Here is a 23,715-nt window from a genome sequence, read left to right as displayed (position 1 = left end):
GTTGTGATGCGTTGACTGGAGTTTGTCCAACTGGCTGTAGAAAAATAAGTTGGTTTTTTTTAAATGCAAATGCTTCAAATTTAACGACTCAAACAAATTCAAATTTTAGCAGTCTCTCGATTAATCATCTTTGATCATACTGGATAGGTATATAAATACAGGGAAATTTTGCATTCCTATAATGCAAAATATAACAGGTTCAACACCGGCTGCGTTAGATATAAAATCTGTAAGCCTGTGACAGTGAGACCTTCCTTTTTAAACAGAATGAAAGGATAAGCAAACAAGAAATTCTCACTTCAAATGGAGTCCTCCCCAAGTTTCTAATGCATTTTATGCACTGTCTAGGAAAACCCCCCTAGAGCGCTTGTTTATCGTTGTTTTGATGAGGAGGGGAGCAGAGGAAAGATTGCTCCGCAGGATATACAGAGATACTGTGCATCTTCCAGGTTAGCACAGTTCAAAGGATTCGCCTACCTGGCCTTAGGAATGGCCACTATCGTTTAAGTTCACAAGTGAATTAATTCCTTTTGTTACTTATCAAAAATGCAGGGAAACTTAACTTCCAGCTGTTTATTTTCATTTCAAGTATTGCTCATCCATTTAGATCTATGGGTTGCTATTCTGGGAAGACGGAGAGAGAAAACCAATGTATGAGGAGTGTCTGTATTTAGATTAGTGACCTGAAGGAACAGTTCTCTGCATGTCAGACTGAGGCTCAGGCGCTGCTTGGTAGACATGTATCACCAGTGCCATCTTGTGGAGTGAGAGGTGTATTGCTTCTGAAGACACACTCTTTCCAAACAAGATGCCAATGTTTTGTTTTGTTTTTCTTCTTGAAGCTTCACAATTTAAAACCCTGCTACACCTACTGTCCTTAAATATATTTACTGTTGCTTCTTTGAGGAAACCTTTGAATTTTAAGAGTTGAGCGGTCTGTTTAAATCTAACCTTGGGTGCAGGTTGTCAAGTTAAACAGACTGCATGGCTGCAATAGCCACGAGACCACAGGCATCAACTCATTTTCTCTGTAATGTTCCAGTCAGTCTGGTGACCTGATGGTTAAATAATCTCTCCCTGTACCGTTCCTGCAACGGGCTGGAGGCACAATAATGTCAGCCGTCATCCTTCAACTGCTCCCACTGTGAGAGGCAGCATGGCACAGCAGTAAACACTTGCGCTGTGTCAGTGGCTGCAGGCGACACAGAAATAGTCCTCCTCTCCCAGGGCCCAGCGCTCACTCTCTCTTCAGGGTCTCTGACTCACTAACCAAGGAATAGCACAGACTTTGCAACTCTGTTAGTAGCCTTTCATTATTTCTGTAATCCGTTACAATCTCCCCTTCCCATATGGCGGACCTCCGATGAGCCGCTGAACAGTAAAGCGGAGTGTCTGCTGAGATGCTCTCCGTGTATTATTTCCCACAATACGCTAATATTGGCTCTGCTGCAAAGCGTTGGGGAGTCTGTGTGGAGAAGGTTGTAGTGGTGGCTGTGGTTGTCACTGAACTTCTGCTCTTGTTTTCTGTGTGCATGTGTGTGTGTGTGTGTGTGTGTGAGAGGGAGAGAGAGTGTGTGTGTGTGTGTGTGTGTGTGTGTGTGTGTGTGTGTGTGTGTTGTGTGTTAACCCTATGGCAAGGTTGGATTGTGTGGTACACAGCTGTGCATGTGGGTGTAGAGAGAGAAGGCTAGGCACAGTAGACAAGCCCAGCTGCCAGACAGCTCCCTCAGCGGACCGTATCCCCCCCTCCCCTCCTCACTCATACACACACACACACACACACACACACACAGAGGCTCAATCCAAGCCAATGTGCACCCCCCACCACCACCAACATAACACGCACAAACAGGCTCAGTTCAAGCCAGTGTAACCCCTCCACCTCTCAAACACACACACGCACAGAACACACACACACACACTCGGCAGACCATGGTGACAGACTCGGCCGTCCTCAGCTCTGGGCATGTCACATGCTAATGTATTCATCCACCCACAGCAACTGGAGGAGCAGGGCTCTTAAGTACAGTCCAATCAGTCTCTGGCCTGCTAATGGCTCCATTCCAGTTTCCTACAGTAGCTTTTCCCTTCTCTTCAAATACCATGTTGTCAACTGTCCCCCAACACTGCACAGCCCAACAATATGGCTTTGAATTTTCAAAGCAAAAAGCACTTCAGTTCCATTATCTGAACAGTAAAGGCAAATTGACTTAGTAACCCCTTAGAAGCCAGCTGTTTCCAGCATTTACTATAGCACCTGTTAACCCAGCTGATTGATTTTATTTGTTAGTGTGGACGACACTGTTACTGTGGTTGAAACGATTTGCTTATTCTTTAGTTATTGGTTGTTGCAGTTGTGTTTTATGCAGGCTTCTTATAGTTCATGTACTGTGTGAAATTCATCGTGAGAAGCATTCTCTTACATCCATAATGTCAACTTTTCATAGACTAAGAAAAACAGCCTTATTTTTAGCTTGACGGCCATGCATTTTGAGTTTATCGAATTGGATTTGAAAGGGTTCCATAAACCCAAGGACTGTAGAAAAATCTCAACCCAAAGAGGAGTGGAGAGCATGTAATCCTTCTGCTGAAGTTAAAACATGAAATTCAACAAAATTGGAGTTACAAGGTTTTCACCCAATAGCAGCGATACAGTTAGGAACAGCCTGTTTCTCCTCTGGACTGCCAGCATTGTAAGATACTGGATCTTACGTTTCCATTCATGCTAACAAGGGAGACAAGTGAGAGGCAGTTTAATTTTAAAAAGTGTCATGTGACATGAATCTGTCAACTAGCTCACCCTATCACACCACAGCAAAACAAATAAAGAAGATGCGTCGCATTTCAGTGAAGAAGATTTTGTTTTAATTATTACATTAACTTTCCATAAAAATCTATTCTATATTCAGCATAAGGGAGGCCATCGACAACCCAAGACAATAGAAACAACAAAACATATAAGGCAGAAATAAGCAGTGGACATACCTCAACATCTCACAAACAACAGTGCTTTAAGGAAAAGGCAGGGCAGACACACAACATATATACAAAAGTAAGCCTCTGCAAAGCAAAAAAAAGCAGCTCAATCCCCACCCAAAGACTACCATGCCGACGGATTTCAATGCAATACAGCAATGCAACCCAGCGTAATTATTGATTGTCACAATTTTGCATAACCGTGTACTTGTACAGTATGTATACATTCAGAGACACAGAACCCTTTTGCTGACACGGGGTTGTAAAGCAGCATTTAACTCCTGTCCTCAGGTGCTAGGGCAGATGGAGGTCAGCATGTCTGTCTGTCCTCACTCCGCAGCTACAGCCCCGGTGAAAATACAACCAATTTAGCCATGATAGCACTCACGATCAATATGGCTTCAGCTCTGGTAGGACTTCGGGGCCAATCAGACGGCTAGCCTGAGAGGCCCTTAACAAACTGGGACAGAGAATGAAGAAAGCGCAGACTCAACTGGCCAAAGAGCAGGAGAGGAGAGCACCAGAATGGCAAGTGCACCATAGAAAAACAGCAGTGGTAAGACATTATACAAAATAAGTAAATAACCAAAGACAGTTGAGATATGATTTCAAAGAGATGCTGATTGATACTGTAGATACTGATTATTAAAGGTCTATACAGTACATACATTATGTTTTTTACTGCATAGCCCCTACTGCCTGACTGTTGAAAAAGGTAAAGAGGTATGTCCGCTGGAAAGGGAGAACCAAAGCACATATAATACATGTTTGAATCAAACACAAAACAGAGAATATCTACAAAGATAACAATAGGATAATGATGCTGCACTGAGCACTTTAGTCCAAAACTGTGAAAATAAAAGTTGAGTTGAGTTGACTATATGGAATGCTTTACAAATTAAAAATCGGTCTTAAAAAAAAAGAAACTACCAAATAAGCTTCCTGGTATTACTTTCATATTCTCTGTAATATTCCCTCGTGTTTACATATGTAAATAGAAAAACAAATGTGCCTTTTTTATACAGAATTTAGAAATTCACAAAATAAATAAATTCATTGCGGCCTTAAAATTGAATCTCAATTGTATATTATATGTATATATATATTCATATATATATATTCCATTTCATATAAACAGGATTTAAACCTTGGAGATACAAGCCTCTGTAGCAGAGGCTGATAGAATCTGTTTTATCCTGTGTATTCTCTCTTTCTCTCTCCATTCCTCCTTCCCTATCTTGCTCTGCCTCAGGTCTGCAGCTATATACAAACAGGTCTGATATTGGACTGTCCTTGGTGGACAGAAAATGCCCATTTCCATAGTAACACAGTGTTTTAAGGCCAGGAGTAATAGAGACAGAATGCATACCTTTTGTCTATATGAAAATAAAGGAGTAATAAGGTCTGAAAAGTCAGAAAGTCTGAAAAAACCATCCAGTCCATTTTATGCTTTCCCAGACATTTCCAAGTCTTCCAAGTCTTGAGCTGTTTGAACTTCCTGTAAGGCACTCTTCAGTTAAACTCTGTGGTGTGTTTTCATCTGATTGGACAACATGACATTGCATCCATCCCTCATGCCTGGGAACAGGAACTAGTGTGTGGTTAAAAAAAAAGAAAGAAAGGAAAAACCACACATGCTTTCTCAAGTTTGATTTCATTGCACCTTTTGGCATTCAATCTCCTGTTTTTGGTTTGTTGCATTGTCCTATTTGGAGCAAAATCCTCTTGAACAAGACTACAAGACTACAAGTCCAATGAGATGTACAGGTAAGAAAATTACTAATCTAACTGGCACATTTGGTATACAGGGATCCCTGGTTAATCCAATGGCTGTTCTCCTAGAGAGGAAGGTTAGTCTGTGTGTGTGTGTGTGTGTGTGTGTGTGTGTGTGTGTGTGTGTGTGTGCGCGTATTTGTTGGGGGTCATGTCTACAGAAGATAATCCCAATTCTGATTGATGACATCTTTAAAAACTAAACACTCCCTTGATGTTCAAATTTAGGCACATGGTCACAAAATATGTGAGTAAACAAAAAATCCTGAGGCCAAATTGACCAAGCTTTAAGAGCAACAAACTGCAAGATCCCTTGCTCTGATCTTTGATCAGATCATTGTGGTAGGAAAAGAAAAAAGTCTGTGATCAAAATTGATTCAATTGTTGTTTTTGTTTCACCGTGTACGGAAGAGTCCTGCAGCCCTAGGCCTCTGTGGGCTCTGTCTTTATCTGGATAAAGTTTGCAGGGAGTTGGACAGAGAGTGGCAGCTCCTGCAGGCCTTTGATTCCCTGCTCAGGCTGCAGGGACATTTCCCCGCGCACTTCCAGCTCCTCCACAGGGGTCAGACCCTCACTGGGGCTGCTGCTCTGGGAAAAGTATCCATTAACTGGAGTTTCGCTTCCAGCCTCATGGCTTTGACTGGTACCAATGATCACAGTTCTATAATTAAGCTCTGCTTCGCCAACCTCCATCTCTTCCTTCTCAAAGGTATTTGCCAGTGATGGATCACAGTTGACCAGCGACTGGAAGTAGTTGGGATCCAGCATCTCCTCTTTAACCTGCAGCCCATGGAGGTCACTGGACTTGAGCACGGTGGCAATTACGGTGCCAGGCTGCTGTGCCACCATGGTCTGCCCGCTGGTCGTGTTGAGGGTGACCAGGCGGGGGAGACCATTGAGGCTGGAAGCAGTGGAGCTGATGACTCCCGGTGGGGAAGTGCAGGAAGAGGGGGAGGTGGTGGAGGCGCCCAGGCTCGTGACCAGGAGCTGCTGGCGAAGGCTGTCCTGGAGGCTGCTTGTCCCGGTAGCTAGAGAGGCTGTCTGGATGGTCAGCACATCCTTACCGCCTGCTGTGGTAGAGGGCACAGTGTGGAGTATGACCCGAGGAGGAGAGGAGTGGCTGGAGTCCCCGTTGGCCAGAACAGTGGTGAGGGGCACAGACTGAAGCGAGCCGGGGGATGTTAGGACCATGGGAACTGAGGCAGGAGTGATGGTCCTTAAAAGAGAAAATGAATTGCTTAGAGAACCACTCAGTTGAATATCTATTCATGTCATCAACAGCCTTTTCATCTTCTTTTACAGTGTTGCTGTACTTGACTATTCAGTATGTAACTGAACACTAAAAATATAGATAAAATGAATCTTGAGTAGAGCTCTAGTGAAGAGCTATGATCCTAAACAGCAGCACTACGTCCCTCATTAATACAACAATCTACATTGTCAGTTGTTGTCCTGCAGAAATCTTCATCTTTGTTTCCTAAATGTAGACAATCTTTGATAGCCCTGACAAAAGCCAGACCATTACTAATGCATTAAAAATACATGTACCTCAATGGGAAAATAAACCAGTTTCACTCAATTTCTGAAAAGCTGACTTTCTGTAGATACAAGGTTTCTGCAGGGAGTGGAATTCCCTTTAAGATCATGGCCATTAATAAAAGGTTGACAGAGAGACGGCTGGAAAGACGGCTGAGTCACTCAGATATTATGTGACTTTCAAGGACAAGTGTGTGTGTGTGTGTGCATGTCTGTATGTGTGCGTACATGTGTTTTTGTGCGTGTGAGCCTGCTATTCGACTAGTTTGCGTGTGTCGTATATGTCCCGAACTGTTTCATGTCAAGGACCCCCAAATAGATATGCTTTACACCACATACCCCCGTTAAATAAATAAAGGTTTTGTCCCTGTCTGAGAAGATTTCAGTTGTCTGTCTGTACTGTAGGTGGGGAGATAACAGTGGAGAACATCAAGCCTCTGACCAGAAGTTAAACTTACAAAGCACATTCTCCCACTGTGCTGAATTATATTGAACCAAGTAACAGTGAAATTAAACTATTCCTCTTCTTGCCCCTCTCCAAAGACCTTTGCAGTTCCCAGACCCCAGAATGGAAACCTCTGGTATATGTGACTGTGTGTATTATTCCCAAGAAAGTGTGGCCCTCGCAAATCTCCTACCTCATAGCGTGTGCTGGAGCAGGAATGGCTGTCCCCTGGTTGGGCTGCAACATATGGACGGTGTGCAGGTGGTGCTCGGCCTGTCTACCGCTGGCTTCCAGGTACAGACCTTCATCGCTTGGCTCTTTCTTCATCTGCCTCACCGAGACGTGGTGCTGACCATGGGCCCTCCCGTGCCCTTTGGACCCTCCGCGAACCATCGACCGCCCGTGGCTGGCAGATCTCTGGTTCCCATAGCCAGGATTGGCATCAGAGCCTGCGTCTTCATCCTCGATCACCACCAGATCACTTGGCATCTCCTTGAACTGGTAGACCAGCCGCTGCCCCTCCACCTTAGCCAGGATGCCTCTCTGGTAGTAATATCTAGAGGAGAAAGTAGATACGGTGCTGTTTAACACATTATGGAAAATATCATTCTGAAATTGTAACCGCCTCCTCTAATGTTCAACAACGTGAATCATGTTTGCAGGGTTCAGTGCTGAATGGGAACTAAGGTGTATGAGAAATACTACGATGTCCTGGGAATGGAGTCGTTCAGTTTTTCGCAGGTGAGAGCCTCGAGAGACGCTGCGCCCCGGTATGTTCCTCTTACCTGAGAGCTCGTCCCATGGTCTCGTAGTTCATGTCGGGCTTGTTCTTGTGTTTGCCCCACAGTTTGGACACCGCCTTGGAGTCTACCAGCTTAAAGATGCCCTTCTCCCGTTGTGTCCACTTGATGTATTTGGGACAGGTGTTTTTATCCTGCAGTAAAGCCAGGAGGAATTCCCATAGGTAGATGGTGTTGCCTGCAATTTGAAGGAGAATAAATTAACTCATGTTTTCAACATGCGAGCGTATTAGACCTTCATGGTGGGGCCTTGGAGCCACGCTATAGACATCTATAATTCATTTAACATTTCAGAGGTTTACTTAACAAATGCAAAATGGCAGCTATGCAATTACAGCAGAAACTACTCTTACTCTTATAACCGACGTTGTGGCAGTTGTGTGTATGTGTGTACGTGTGTGTGCCTCGGCAGGGAATTAATTATACCGAGCTTGGCAGTAGATTACTCTAATTTGCGAGTTGCTTTGGCCAGAAGTGGTTAAAAACAGCAACCCTCCCAGCAGCCACTTGAATCCCAGACACCATGACAGGGTGATGTATATGTGTGCAGTTGAACCCGCCGTCCCCAGCCCCCTCCTCTTTCTGTGTCACACTCTGTATGGTGCAATGAGCGGCCACATCTAGCAGAACTAGTGTGGTTCTATTGGTAGTGCATCAATGTGCCCTCCAGCCCGCAATCACTTCTCTTTCCCTGTGAAACACAGCACTTTGAGATCACCTCATCAATTAACTCACCCAGTTTCAACCCCATTGGGCTGCAGGGGTTGAGGACTGCTGTTTGCCCACTCCACAAGAGGAAACACAGAGGATACACAAGAGGAGGAGAGACCTTGCTTTTTATTGGCTCATTAAAGAGAAGCGTACTGGTTAGTGAGGCTCACCTTTGCCCTCCTTGCTCTTCTTCCTGAGTGGCAGGTTGGGAGTGGTGATAGGGGAGCAGGGACGAACCGCCCGTGGCTTGCGCACTATGATAGAAATTGAGGGATAGTATATTTTAAGGTGAAAGGTCACTGTCAAATCACCCAATTACCTACATAACTGTCAACTGCTGAACACTGAATTTTTTGACACAGCAGATGAATTTTTATGCTCTAACAATGCCCCCCACAGGTGAGACGGACAACAGCATTACCTTTGGTTTTTTTCTGGGGTTTGCAGGGACTCTTCCGGGGAATCTCGTCCATGGATGAGGTGTCCTCGTCCAGGGACACGTCAAGGCCGCCATTGTCTATCTGGTCAGGCCGCAGCGGGATGTAAGTCAAGTCTGACTCCAGCAGAGCGCCATAGGTGTGAACTAAGTATAAACAAGAGATTTACAAATGGAGCCAAACCTTTGAATAGACCTTAAAAAAAGTCTCTCATTTCCAGGCTGTTCTAATGCCCTTTTCAAAGTAGGATAAAAACTGCACTGTTCTTCATAACTTCTGACAAAGAAACAGTGAAAGATTAGCAATACAAAACAACTTACTCATGCGCTTCTCATCCAAAATGTTGTTTGGAGACTCCATGTTAAGAAGGGCTGCTGCAGCCTCGTTGGTCTCCATGCTGTCCTCTGTGCCTGAGACTGTCGTTTCTACTGACCACAGAAAAACAAGTTCATTAATATGAAATCTAAATATGTAAATATGCTTGGCCTGAATAAGAGAACATTCACTAGTGTAAATGAAGCATCTCCAGGCTGTAGACATCAGAATCAGTTTTATTTGCACATACAAAGCATTCAACTTGGTGTTCATGTAAGTCACATTAAACATAACAACACAAAATTATCAAAGTAGTGTTAAAAAAATTGAAAATGTAGGAAATAGTTCTCTTACATGCATCTAACATACAGAGCTAAAAGGATAACAGGACAGGCTAAGACAGCTACTAAATAGATGATTAGAGGTTAAATTTGTTTCATCAATAATCTAAAAATGCAAGATTTGGATGGGACTCTATGAGTGGGGGATGAATGTATACCCTGCTGGTGCGTTTTTCAGAGTTATGTAGGGTTTGAGATTAGCATATTGCATGTGCATTCCCTAATAAAGTACAATTTGTAAAAAAAATCCCTCCCATTTTCTTTCTTTCCTTACCTGTGAGGTCCACTCCGCCCACCAGGATGGGTTCCTCCACCACATGGAGAGTGGTGTCCACCATGATGCCGTTGGTCACCTCGTCCGACTCCAGGCCTGAATAGACCTGCATCAGGTCGGCCGCAGGCACCTGCTCCACAATCACTGCCGGGAATACCGACGGGTCGTCCAGCTGAACGCAGAGAGGCACCAACAGAGGACGCAAACACAGAGAAAAGTATAAGACATTGTGACACAGTGTATGTGCCTGTAAGTGCACAAATACTGTTTGTATTCCTCAATATAAAAACAGCATTAATTCCTCCAATAAATGCCATAAATACAAGACATCATGATTGACTGTCGTGATTGACAGCAGTTTAATTGTGTTCTCTTATTTTTATTTTCCTGTAAAATATTGTAGATTCATATCCATATCCATGTAGAAGCACAGAGCATGGAGGAGAGCTCATTTCAGTAGTGTTGCAGTGGCCCTCAGAGACCCACTGGAGAAGACAGGAACCAGCTGTTTGATTTGGCTTGCTTTTCCTGAGAAGTTAATCTTACGCTCAGAGATTATATAAACCCAAATGAAAGTTAATGGATCAATCATGAATTTCAGGCGAGCGCTCCCCTCATCATGCCCCTGTCTTGCTCTGGGAATTCCAACCTTGCCTTCTCTTTTCCACTACGGCCAAACCTAATGCAGGAGTGAGCGGGAGAACTGAGGAAATTACCGGAGTTGGGGCCAAACCATTTGGGAGCAACATGAGAGCTATTGAGAAACCCAGCGTACCTGAGAGCTCCTCCAACACAAACTGTGTCAAGAGTATCCACTATGGCGCTTAGGGGAGGGATGTAGAGGCCAGGCTATTTCTGAAGAATAAGTGAGTCATATGGCCTTCTAAAATATACAAACTCTTTTTTTTTATGTTTGTGTTATGTTTCTCGTACCAGTAGCCTTGTGGAACAGCTTTCCACTTGTTTATTTGCAAGTGTATGAAAAACATACAAACTCAATGAAAGATAAAAAAGCAGAACGATCTTAAATACCCACAAGAAGCAAAAAGCCAGGGTGTGGGTATGGCATAAAAATGTTCAGAATCCTTGTGTTTTGATGCCATTTCTTCATAACAAATTAGTTTTAAATTAATTGGTGTTTCCATGCAGATACAAACAACACAGTGTCCCTTGACTACCAGGAGATGGCGGCAGACTACACTTCAAAAATGGATTAATATTGTTACCATTGCAGGATCAGTATAAAGCAGCATACGTAACAGCTTTGACTTGTCTGAGAAATGATTTCTATATTTATTACATGACTAAACTAAAACTGAAAGTATACAGACCAAGGCAAGAACCCGCCAAATGTCAAGCTGCAATCAGAATGTAACTTACACTGCTGCCATACAAATACTACCCTGCAAAAACTAAGTTGCACTGTTAACTGAATAAGGGGAAACTTAGATGCATCACAAAGCTCTCACATTTAAAATACTGGACCAAAAAGCAATAAATAAGAAAGAAAGCATCAAGTGCCCCATTACATATATATCTGTGTATTATCTACTAATTTATTCAACTTTAATTTTAAACAATGCAGGTCAAGTAAGAACAAATTCTTACTTGCACTGATGGCCTAGTAAAAGGGAAGAGGATAGGGAGAAAATATAGTAAAAGCAGTAGGAGGATCACGGATAAAGGCTTATCTGTCTCTTTGCACAAGTCTCCATTGTTGGTTTGAACCTCTGGGGCATACCAGGTGTCTGGGCCTTGAGCCGTGGGGGTGGGAAGAGCAGGCGATGGAGTCCAAGGCTACACTCTCATTCTGCTACACTTTAACTAGGAAATTAACAGACCGGCTCATTATCTCTTCACAATGTTAAATGGTTAAGCCTCCCAGGCAAAATCAGGAGTAATTGCCAAATTGCTATTATTCATTACAAATTACTGATTGTTTATGAGTATATTATATGCATACATAAAGTATGGTGTCTACGAGTCTAGAGCTAAGTAGCTTGACAAACATCTATCTTTGAAGATCAACGACAAACAGTTTGTGCATGTCAGCAGCACTGCTGTGCAAAACCATGCAGCCTCTTGAGGCGACTGAAAACGCTCAGTTTTGCTTTGACTACAGAAACCATCAACATCTCATTGACATATACAGCATGTTTCTCATTAATCAGAGTCTTTAGCAGACATGTTATCAGATAGCTAGACAGTGAGAGTACCAAATCTCCCCCCGTCTGGCCTTACTGATGCTTGTTGCCCTTGAATAAGTAAGTGAGTGAGTGTGTGAAGACATTTGAATCGCTTTGGTCTGATAAGTTCCCCAGTCTGTACATCAACAGCACTGCTGTCTCACCCCCCCCCCCCCTCCTCCTGTCTCACCCCCCCTCCTCTCACCCCTCCCCTCTCTAACAAACACAGACAGACTGAATCCCACACAGAGTCTGCTGACAGAGCATAAGAAGTCTGAAGTTGCTGTCTCCGCTGTTGTTTTGATGTAACAGGATTCTGTTTTTGCTCGGAGCACCTGCAAACTGGTCCCACATTGTGGTGTAAACTAGGTGACGTTTTGACAATTTAAAATTTGCAATGCGCAAACTAATAACTATGAAGAGACAAACACAGCAGGCATCCTTAATGTAACATAATTACAAATTCTGATGTATAAAATATATAATATAAATTCATACAGATTAGGTATTTGTGTTGTTAGCTTTTATACAGTTGGATGTCTGTTCACTATGAGTATAACTGCCTGTTCCTCCTTGTTGACTTGAATAGTGTTTCTAGCAGGGAAACAAGACAGATAAAAATCAAGCCCTATTTGCATTTCTGAGTTCCCTATTCCGCCTTTGAAAGCAACAGCATCTGTACAAGCGGTTCCCCCACACCCCACTCTCTTCTGCTTTACCTGTCCGGCCACAATTTTGAGACTGGACTGTCTATACACTTTCAATATCCTCCTAATCATGATATTTGAGGAAGTGTAGTGGTCCATAGCATGAGAGAGAACTATCAGAGGGACACTATTAAAGGGGTTGTTCACCTATATGCAAAATGCATCTCTTTTCTTACCTTACGTAACGTAGAGAAAAGTTTCTCTCTTTACTAAACAAATACTTTTTCTAAGTTATCCATTGTTGGATCAGAACTAAACTGTAACTTTCATTTTGTAGAAAATCATAGCTACAGTATGGCTAAATATCATTCTGCAGTCTTTACATGATATACTTCAGGGAGCTGCTTATTGACTTTAAAACCAATATAGCAAGGCTAATCATTACAGAAAGTTCTCTATGGTTTCAGCTGGCTCCAACAGCTTTATTGTGGCCAAAATAAATCTTTACAACAACCGGGAGAAACAAAATGGCCTCTTTCGCAGTATGTTAGTATGTCGTTTCCCATGCTATTCTGGGGTATTTCCAGGACTTGGTAAACAGGAGCATAATGCTTGCATAGGAGCCTGACTGGGTGCGGGGAGGAACAAAACTGTAGCGCTGGAACAATGCAAGACCTTTTGGTGGAATTATCCCGTCACCTACAAACAGCTTTGTAACTGGTCTGTCAGGTTAGGCCTGAACCAGCGCCATTCAGGGATCCAGTGACAACTTGTCACTCTAGATACAAACACACTCACACACATCCACACTCACAATCAGGCTAACTCAGTATTCAGACAAGGGTGTGGGGATGAGATAACTGCACACCTGACCGAGCAGTGAAACACACACACAGACGCAGGTTCACACACATACATGCAGTAACCTTTGTGCCCTATATTCACAGCCAAGCCCCACCTTCCCCTCCCACGCACACTAACACAGATCTAACACCAGGTCTTTCACTCTTTCCATCTCTGCACTACCAGCAGCACACACTCACTCTTCCCAGCCCCCCTCTCTGCTCCATCCTCTCCCTCCTCCCGTCTTCTTCCCCATCATGTCGTCAGACTTAAAGATCACAGGCTCTGACCCACAGCTAATCCTGCCCCAGTATCCACTCTGTTTACACAAGCTTGTTTTTCCTGCTATGAAAAGTCTTCATTAATCAACGGGACCTCATAGAGCTACGTCTGTTTGCCAAAGATGAATGGTGAAACACTGGTCCAAAGGTCTTTGCATCAAATGATTCCTCCGTTTATGGCACAATATTGCCTATGAGTCCAGTTATGTGTAAAGCACGATGACATGAAAAGGTTAGGTTAAAAAAGTTAAAACTGTACAGCAAATGTTTCTCCACTGTGATAGGTACCTGATTGATTTCGTCCATCCCGTTGCTGGCGAATTCAAACACCAGCTCACTGGGCTGCACTGCAGTCGTCATGGCGCTGGAGTTCAGAGGGCAGGGAGCAGACTAAAACACTCCGGCTGGTTCTCTGCACAGACGGAGCCACCAGCAGAGGTAGTGGCTCACTTTAACCACACAAAATGGCTTCCCTTCGCGACTGTCCGCTGACCTGACTCCTCCCGGTTCTCTGTTAGCAGGGCGGCTCAGAGAGAGACCACGAGCCGGGTTTCAGAGGAGTGCTGTGGCCCAGGTGGAAGCAGCCTCGTCGCTCTCTGACGCGGAGGCTGGGTCCCGCTGCGCCTGGAGCATCTACACCTGGCAGAGAGAGGAGGCAGAGACGGAGGTCAGGAGACATATTAGATCAGTTTAATTTCAGCGCGAGAGGAGAGGGAGGGAGGGAGGAGCAGAGATAGTACAGAGACAGAGCCCTTGTGCGAGCGGCTGACAATTGTAGGTGGCTCACATAGCCCCAACTAGTATGCGTTAGACTCAGTATTCAAACTGTCAGTTTCAGGCAGGACACAGATATTTAGGGGACGTCTAGCTCTGATCTGTGATGCTGAAAAGGCCACAGGCTGCGGTGGAGACTTCAGATCACTGGCTCATTCCTGTCTTGCCCGCCTGCCTGACAAGCCCTCTCACAAACTCACAAAGCGGAATCAAGACCATGGAAAAAATTCTCTGTGCTCTCCAGAAAAATAGCCGTCACCAGGTTTCACACTCAGTCACACTGTAATTCAATTCCTGCAAGCATTCAGAAGTTGCATTTTTCCTGCTTTGTTCCTGTCACTCTACATACCAGCCCTGATTCAAAGTGTTCCCACATTGAAATATAAGAAACGCTGAGTGTCTGTATTCATACCTGTATCTCCTCCTGCCATTTCAAGATGTAGAATGGATACTAAACTATTAAACTGATCCTCTAAATAAGCACACCTCTAGATTAACTTATGGTCAGGTTCATTTTGATGCATCTGTACTCGCTAACTGTAGGCCCTCTCATTTCATAACTGTTTCTGTCTGTGGTCCCTGGAGGGAGGAACCCATACCACACACACACACACACAGACACACACAGACACACACACACACACACACACACACACACATCACACACACACACAACACACCACAGGATCATAAGGCTCAGGGGGGCTGATAATATGATCACATGAGCGGGTGCCGGGGTGGAGAGGGTTTGAATGAACCGCCACCCTCCAACCCCCACCCCCACCGTCCAAATACAAACACACACACACACACACACACACACAGGAGAAAGACAACTGGTCTGATGGTGCTCCCCAAGTCCCTCTATGGTCGGCCCTCAGGGAATTACTGTGATCGCAGGTGGTGGGGGAGGGAAACTGGTGGTCGGGTGTTTGTGAGTGTATGTCTTTGTGTGTGTGTGTGTGTGTGTGTACATCTCAAAGAGTGTGTGTGCTGAGGTGTGTCACAGCAACAGCATACCCAAAGGCAGGTTTCGGGGGCTGAGGGAAGGGAGGGGCCGATGTTGGGTGTAAGAATAAACGGAGACGAGGGGAGAGGGGGGCTGCCTCTCTCTCCCAGAGACCAAAGAACTGGCAGCAGTAGAGAGGGGAGTGATGGCAGTGTTTAGGACACACACACACACACACACACACACACATACACACCCCTCCCTTTTCCCACTGCTGCAGGGTGGGGCCTATTTGCTTTGAAATGCCTGTGTGACTGACGAAGTTGCATTCCAGGCCCAATTGTATTTTGAAGGGGGTGTTATGGGAGAGAAGGTGGGAGAGAAGGAGTTAGGACTAGACTCCCGTGGCTTGTGGTGCATCTGGGGCCAACCAAATTTTGTGATTAAGTCCCACTTTATCTTGTTTCTTTCCACTCAGCATCCCGAGGGAACGGTACCATGTGGCCTGGGCCTGGAAAGCATCACTTCGGGAGAATAGATAGATTAGAGATGGGAGAGCAGATCTGAAGGCTAGTGTTTCGTTCCAATCCATCCCCTCTTGCTCTCTCTCTCTCTCTCTCTCTCTCTCTCCCGGGCAACATCCTCGCCCACCTCTGCCATAGCTGGACGCTGCCATCTGGAGCTCTTCAGTTCTCTTGTGTTCCCTTGGCATGTCTGCTGAGAGCGAGACAAGCCCCTATCCCCTCATCAAGCAAAACGAGGGGATATACGAGGGCTCCAAATGGACAGACGTTCAAACCATGTAAAAAAAAAAAAAACATCTGTGGCCAGACATGTTTCTCTCTCTCTCCACTCGCAATTTCATATGGACCACACACACACACTCAGCAGACCCTCTCGTCTGCCCTCTGTGAAGCTGGACCAAAAGACCCCATGTGGGATGAAGTAAACGCACAACAGTCTGGATCATATGCTGAAACTCTGCTGCCCAGCCCGGCTGCCTCCTCCTGGGTGCAAAAGGACAAATAACCCCAAATCTTCCAGGTTTTCTCCATACCGAAGTGTCTTAGTTCCCCTTTCATGTCTCGTTTTATGGACGTGGAGCTGTTAGATAGGGGATCTCAGCCTGTGAGCTTGCAGGCGGGACTGTGGGTAAATGATGAACAAATCACAACGTCCAGTCATTACCGGGTTATCGGATGACAGGAAACGGGCTGTTATCAAATCAATCTGAATCAAGATAGAAGTACACAGCCTCTCTTGCGCTCTCCTTCTCCCGCTTTCTCTTAGTTTCCCTCTCTGATTGACATAAAGGGTATGTGTGTGTATGTGTGTGTGTCAGATTTGTATGCTGTGTTCAAACTACAATGTATCAGTGTGTGTCAGTGACAGCGTCTGCACCAGTCTGATGCATGTCTTTGTGTGCATGTATGTGTGCGTCTGTGTGTATTTTCTCTATCCCTCTAACCCTGTCAGTGCTTCATTGATCTGGATGGCCCAGTTGGCACAGTGCTAACAGCAGACAGGGATACAAGAGAACCTCAGCCATTAGCCAGACGCAGCCTGCACATTATCCCAGAACACATGACAACAGCTGCCTTGTCCCGGCACAGAGGCAGGGCTGTAGCTGCACTCACTACGTCAGAGAAGAGAGGAGGAGGAGAACAGCAAGGGAGGGATTTTTCTTGCGAAATTAGTCAATGCATAATACTCAGAGTCCGCAGAGCAAATAGACTGGCTGTGACTCGCTCTGGGTGGGGCCTTGTTGGACAGACTTGGGTATTTTACTATGGTTGCCAGGCATTACGGCTCCACTATGGCTCCTCGTCATGTGACAAGGGTGATGTGATTCTTTCTATCCCTCTTCCCACCTCCGGCGATCATGCCTGTCTGTTGCATGGCGGCCTAGCATGCAGCAGGCTGAGGAGGAGTACGAAACAAACATTGCGCTGCTCCGCCCCTACAGCATGGTGACTGCCAGTCGCAATAACAACCAATTAGAGTCAGGATTCATGAACAAATGCAGCATTCCCAGAAGGCCCTACTTCCCCCGCTTTAGTCTCTTCAGCTGAGCTCATTGTTGACCATGAAAGGAGGTAATTTAAGCCAATTGAATGACTACGCAATGAGTCACCCTGCATGTGGTGAGTGCAAACACTGTGGAATACAAGAAAAGGACCAGGGCAAACTCTACTTATCTGCCATTTTCAGCTCAGGTTACAAAAATGTAGATCTTCCTCGGGTAACATGATTGCTCGACAGTGTGCTGGGGTCGTTGCGATATACAGCCGTCACAGGACTTAAGGATGGGTGGTGCGAGCTCCGACATCCACTCTGCTTGAATGAGTGAGATTGTGGCTGCAGTGCTGTCAGCACTTCAGGGAGAGATGCTGGGGAAAGAGAATCTCAGAATAGCTCTGACCTGATGAGCTCTTTGGAAAAAGAAGAGAGAAAAAGTGGAGGAGGAGGGAGGGGTGTGGAGGTCTTTCCTGCCAGGCAAGTAGAGTGAGCGGTATTCCTGGCATGCTTGGTTTTCCCCACATTGGGTTAGACAGAGAGGAGAGGACCTGTAAAATTGTCCTCTCTGCATCTAAACACCAGAAAAGGTTAGAAAGCTGACACTAGGCAGTGTATTTGCCATTCATCACTCTGAGGGAGACACACACACTTAAGTGAATGGAGCCTCAGTACCAAGAGAAAGAAACCTCAATGTAAAACAATTCCTACAAAGGTTTACACAATTCAGCTGTATAAGACTAGGAGTGAAACACCAACCTGCAAGTTGGCAGAAAAGGCCTAGGTCAACCTCTTTTTTACATCGTTATTGAATAGTGTCAGCACAGAAGTGCTGTTTTTGCAGGATCCTCTGGGTTCCTGTAAAGGAAATGACTCAGTAATATGAAGCTTGAGTAAAGTCCTGGAGCACACTGATAGTCCATACAGGCATCAGAGGATCCTGGTCATCATTTCTGGACAGCAATTCCCTTTTGGGCATATTTAAACACCAGCGGTCATTAAACCACACCATAACACATGGTGGACAGCACTTCCAATGCCAAAGAAACTTGCTCACACTTGTGTCAAAACCTTTATGAATGAGATGGCAAACCATAGCTCGATTCAGTGAAACAAAATTAAAGAATTCTCAGCATATTGACAACATAGTATCAACTTAATTTGCAGCAATGTCCTGTATTTCAAGATAACAGAATCTGCAGGCAAACTGTTGATTGTGAATTATACAAGGCAGAAAAGGTCATAGTCCTGGAAAGTGTTTGCTAATTCAACAGAGTAAGAGGACAGTAATTAAGGAGTTGCCTCGACGCCAGACAAAGAGCACACACACAGTGGTGGTTTCACCACTAACACACAGTAGGCTACAACACCATGTCTGCACAACATAACAACTATGTTGTGTATATTTTCTGTGTATTCTAAATTTTACTCACCACCAACTGCAGTGTTGCACAATGCAGCATGTCTCACCATGTTTCGAACTCCAGCTCTACTTTACTGAGAGGAATACAGGGCTGCCGTAAGAGCAATCTTGAGACCACACAACGCATGTGGAGATAAAATGGTAAAAGCGAGTACAGAGGTACCCATAGACACCCTCTAATAGCATGCAGCTGCAGTGAGCCTGGAACACAAGGCATCAGAAACATAGACAACAGAACACACACTGCTTCTAAGCCAACATTGACGTCTGTCTGTTGCACTAGGAGGCATTTGGCTCTGCCGTGCCAGAGCCAAATGAAGACTGAAAGAAAAACGTCACCTCAAGCACAGGCTTTCAGAAGGAGAAAGGAATTTAATCTCATCTCTCGCGAGCCTTGTACTTTTCCACTCGGGCCCGAGGCACTGAGAGAAGGACCCATGCCTTCCTGTGACAAGGGCTGCTTGTGCTAACTCACTAATAGGGCCAACCCGAGAGTGTCTGTGGCATCGTATGGAGTATGAGACATTAGCTTTGATGGGATAATATGGTCGGTCTGGAGTAGGAGTAGCTGCATCATCCTCACTGACAAAAGTTCAGAAATGTCCCCAGAGACCTGTTTCCAGTTTTCTTTTGGTCAGGGATTCCTTTGATTATGTAACAGGCATGTTTCCCTCTGAGAATTCACTGGCTGTTCTCTATCTTTGTACTCTTTTAAGATGCCCTTTATCATAGCAGAACATATCGGGCTTGCTTGTAGGGGCAACCAAGAGAAATAACGATAGCTAGGAATAGAAGTGATATATTTGAGAAACGGGTAGAAAAAACACCCACAAACTGACCTGTGAATCTTGCACTCACAGGAAAAGCATCACTGAGCAGTGGGTTTCTGCTGCTTCCTGTCTGTTAAACCACATTCAGTAGAAAATTTCTTTCTTAGTGTAAGAGTGGAAAATTCTCTCACCTCCCCCTCTTTCCTTCTCACACAACATGCCATTACTTTCTTAGATATGACACTTCATGTGTCACATTTTCTACATAAATAACATAATTACTGCAATTATAGCTCCATGACATAAGATGACATAAAATATTTTTTGCATTGTGATGGGACTGTTTGTTAGATTAAGTTAGACAACTTGAAATACAAGTGCATAGTCCTTTAGCCGGTAAGCCCATCTGAAAACATTTGTTTTGCACTCAACAAAAAAGTCACAATCTCAAATATTTTACACACACAACACAGGGAAATCATTTTTCAAAGGCACATAACAGCAGGCCAACTGATATTAATTAAATTCAAAAATATGATGTGCAAGTGAGACACCATGAGACATCCTCACACCTTGTGACATTTGCAAGCATGTAACACCCAGTTTGTCAAATTTAATGACAATGTTGGTGAATTCAAAAGGATCACACTGGGGCTCTCACAGCCACACCTGCCATTTACAGACACCCCTTCCCCACAATGCTGACACAGACAGGCAAGCACAGACAGTGTCGCTACACCACCCCCCAACACACACGGACATACACACACACACACACACACACACACGCACACACACACACACACATACACATACACACACACACCTCAGTCTATACCACCCCCTGAATTGGCCCCGTGAGTTGGTTCTACGGAAGTTCTCAGAAGAAACTACGTAGTTCCTGTCACACAGTGCTTATAGGTCCTTTTTTTCAAGATAGGTAAATAGATACCAATGTGCTGTGGGTACAAATAAAACACCCCCAAAACCTTTTTATGAGCCAGCGGCAATTGTCAGGCGAGCAACTGCCCTAAAGTAAATATAAGACATGAATTAGAGTGTAGAAAATCTTTCCATCTGTTACATTAACTGTTGTTTCAAGTCAATATGAACAGATGATGCGCCTGGAAATTCACCCATACAAACACATATCATAATATACTGTCAAATCGTAAACAAATGCCATTCAAATCCATCTGTAGCCAACTGACTATATTATCATTACCTTACTAGATGTGTATGAGCTGCAAATGTAGGTTTTGTCATAGAGAAACATGTCTTCACTCACAGATGCAGCCTATTTGTCAAAACTACCCCCAGTAGTCTATTTCTATTATGTGGCAACAGGCCACATGCCACAGATAGGAAGAACCATTGAAGTTGTGAAAACAGGACAGGAAATTGCAGCAAAGCTCTAGAAAAGACAATCTGTACCCGAACATATCACAGTTTGACATGCTATATTACATTATGCTACTTTAACTGATCACAACAAGGCATTGAGATTTTACAAAAGCATCTGGCAACTGACAAAAAGCAACATAGTTTAAGAACAGTGAGGCTGAGGGGATTAGTCTGAAGTCTGAACTTCCAGTGCAGGATTCAATGTTAAGAGTTTCTTCCACTTGCCCAGTCACACCAGCAGGTCAGAGTTTTTCTTGCCCCTACTATACTTTCACTGGCCCAGCGGTCAAAAATGACAATAACTACTTTTTCTAGTAATTTCAAAATATGAGTGATGTGTGAACCAACGTACAAGGCCACACTACTGTATTATTCAATGCTATCTATTGGGTTTGTTTGATCCACTTATCGTTCTTATTTCGAAATTATTATCACCAAAATTTGGCCTATGCTGACTAGAGGCAGCGCTGGCACGTGGCACACAGACTCAGAGAATGGGGCTTGTACAGCAGGGCAAACAGTGGCCATTTTCTGTTTCTGAGTAAGTTAATTTCAACAAAATATCCAACTTTCGACTGTTTTTGAAGAGCCGCTCCTTGCTGCACAGTATGTGGTCAACATTTCCTCCAAGGTTTTGCATGGGTCACATTAGGATGGGAGATGCAAGTAAATGCCTGTAAGCTCTTGTCATGAGTGTGTCTTTGCAGTAATTGTCAGTGCCTAAAAAGTAAGAAGCCAGCTCAATCCACCTTACTCTGCCGCCATCATGTCCTCACCACACAACTCTTTGACTAACTATGATGTGGCGTCCACTCTGATTGGCCCAAAACAGCACAACAGAGAGGAAAGTGGGTTTATCACCAACATTTCTGGGGGACACTAGCCAAATTGGGCCACTGACTGACCAATCAACTAGCGCAAGTCAGCGTGTTACTAGCCCCAGGCCTGCATAATGTCTGGCCTGTACATAGTCAAGATCACAGATAACACTTCTCGCTTGAAAACTTGTCAAATAGTCCTCGAGTTCTCGATGTCCATTAAGAGTGAGTCTGTTAAGTTATAGAGTTTATGTCTAACAACAGTATGTTTGATGGGATCTATAGCATGAACCTGTCTGAATAGTTCATTATTTCATTATTCTCCTCTTGTGGCCCTTTTAGACCTTTTCATCCTCAATTTTGAAATTCAAGAAAAAGAAAAAAAAAAAAACACAGACAAAGGGCAAGGATGAAAAAGCATGCATGTCTCTTCGTGTGTGTCAGCTGCCTCAGACTGCCCTCCTGATTCCTTTCTCACAGACATTTTTGAAATGCTTCTATTTGACTCTGCTGTTGTTTTGGCTGCTGTGTGGGAGAAATTTGATGCATGACCAGACAGGAAAGGCAAAATTCTCTCCATTTTATCCAGTATGTAAACTTCACTCAATAAACAATCATTAATTCAAGAAGAAAAACTAGACATGTACAGTTAGCTAGTGCGTAGAATCCCTTTTCTGTAGAATATTCCCTATAAACTCTAAAACATTTAAGTCCAAAGGTGCTTTTTACGCTGTGCTACAACGCCGCATGTACCTGGTTGTGAAATAGCACCATGCTTGTTAACTTACTCACACACCCATCTTTGATGTGTTTACATTCATACCAATACTGACATGTCACAGCACACAGTTAACTGGCAAAAGGGGGGAAATCCTGCCCAGAAAATACCAGCACAACACACAAGCAGCATGCGCTCACTCAACCAACCTTGGACAAAAACAAGGCCAACCATGACATTCCTGACACTTTTCAGTCTATAAATCACTGTGCCAAAACCGTGGTCTGAATTTTACAACTGATAACAACCTAAACAAGCTTATGAAACTTCCCCAGGCAGCTAATTGTCTCATAGGGAGAAATTCCATGTGGAGCTTATAGATTTCATGGGGAGCGAACATTGCCAAGATCCGTCTTGCACCACCCTTGCAATGCAGGAGGCAGGGCTACAGCACACTGGGTATGTGTTGAGATGGAGCCCTAAAATCTCAGCGCTCCGAGTGTGAGCCGAGGCTGGGAACGGGGACCCGGCTGTTCCAGGGAAGGCTGCATACCAAACAGGTCTGGACACAAGCGGGCTGATGTGTCCACCCATAGTCAGGCATGCAGCAATATGCAACAGACAACACGCCTACAGATTCTGAGGGAAAGGATTCGAGACGAGATGAAATCATCGGTCTCATCTTTCCCTGTCCTGTCAAACGCTGTGGGGTTAAGCCCTCCTCGAATTGACCATCAAACACACTTCTGAAATTGAAGCAGTTTTACAGAACCCACAACAATTCCTACGTCGCTTTGTTAAATATATGTATGTGTATATATGTGTTTGATGTTTAGATGTTTCATTGGTTGGAGAAGCTGAAAACACTGCAACAACAAAACAAGTTAATTTGCAGCTTGAGCAAAGTTGTTTATAAGATTCCTGCAGATCAAGCTTTGGGTTAACAGCTAATAACAACTAAATCAGCTCTTCCCATCTGATCCCCTCTAAAGCCTCGTAGATAGGACCACTCACACCGAGACAGCTTAGCCCCTTCAAGAGAGCTTATCTGATTTCACACAATTGGATACTAGGTTAGTGGGGTATTAGGTATCATTGGCCAGTGTTTCTATCTAATCTTGAGGCCAGTAAACGTGTGGCCAAATCCTGGATCTAAAGACAGGAGTGCCGAGTCACTGCATTTAATGACGTCAAGTGCACACTTCAGATAGGGGCGCGGACAAAACTGTTAGGCTGTGTGACAGAACTAAAATACCATTCACGCAGGCATGGAACATG

The 23,715-nt window shown here is 44.4% G+C and overlaps 1 protein-coding gene across 7 annotated transcripts in view; it reads right to left on the bottom strand.

The window, feature by feature from the left end:
* Positions 1-2,842: 2,842 nt before the first annotated feature.
* elf1 (E74-like ETS transcription factor 1) overlaps positions 2,843-23,715 on the bottom strand; it is a 38,393-nt gene continuing 17,520 nt past the window's right edge. For 3 of the 7 annotated variants that reach the window (XM_071539537.1, XM_071539536.1, XM_071539538.1), the window contains exons 2-9: positions 13,855-14,204; positions 9,609-9,802; positions 8,999-9,106; positions 8,663-8,824; positions 8,412-8,495; positions 7,516-7,708; positions 6,924-7,286; positions 2,843-5,965 (exon numbers count right to left, since the gene is read on the bottom strand). In XM_071539537.1, the coding sequence (XP_071395638.1) occupies positions 5,173-5,965; positions 6,924-7,286; positions 7,516-7,708; positions 8,412-8,495; positions 8,663-8,824; positions 8,999-9,106; positions 9,609-9,802; positions 13,855-13,925 (1,968 nt within the window). In that variant the 5' untranslated portion in view covers positions 13,926-14,204 and the 3' untranslated portion in view covers positions 2,843-5,172. Of the gene's footprint in view, positions 5,966-6,923; positions 7,287-7,515; positions 7,709-8,411; positions 8,496-8,662; positions 8,825-8,998; positions 9,107-9,608; positions 9,803-13,853; positions 14,205-18,737; positions 18,953-23,715 lie in introns of those variants that run through there. The other 4 variants (XM_071539539.1, XM_071539541.1, XM_071539542.1 and 1 more) reach the window with 4 other exon arrangements.

This window comes from Centroberyx affinis, unplaced genomic scaffold (genome assembly GCF_046629955.1).
Source record: "Centroberyx affinis isolate AG114_WGS23_722 - 3 ecotype Tasmania unplaced genomic scaffold, CSIRO-AGI_Caff_v1 ptg003466l_1, whole genome shotgun sequence".
In the NCBI taxonomy this organism is placed as follows: Eukaryota; Metazoa; Chordata; class Actinopteri; order Beryciformes; family Berycidae; genus Centroberyx; species Centroberyx affinis.
This window is presented reverse-complemented; position numbering and strand designations above follow the sequence as displayed.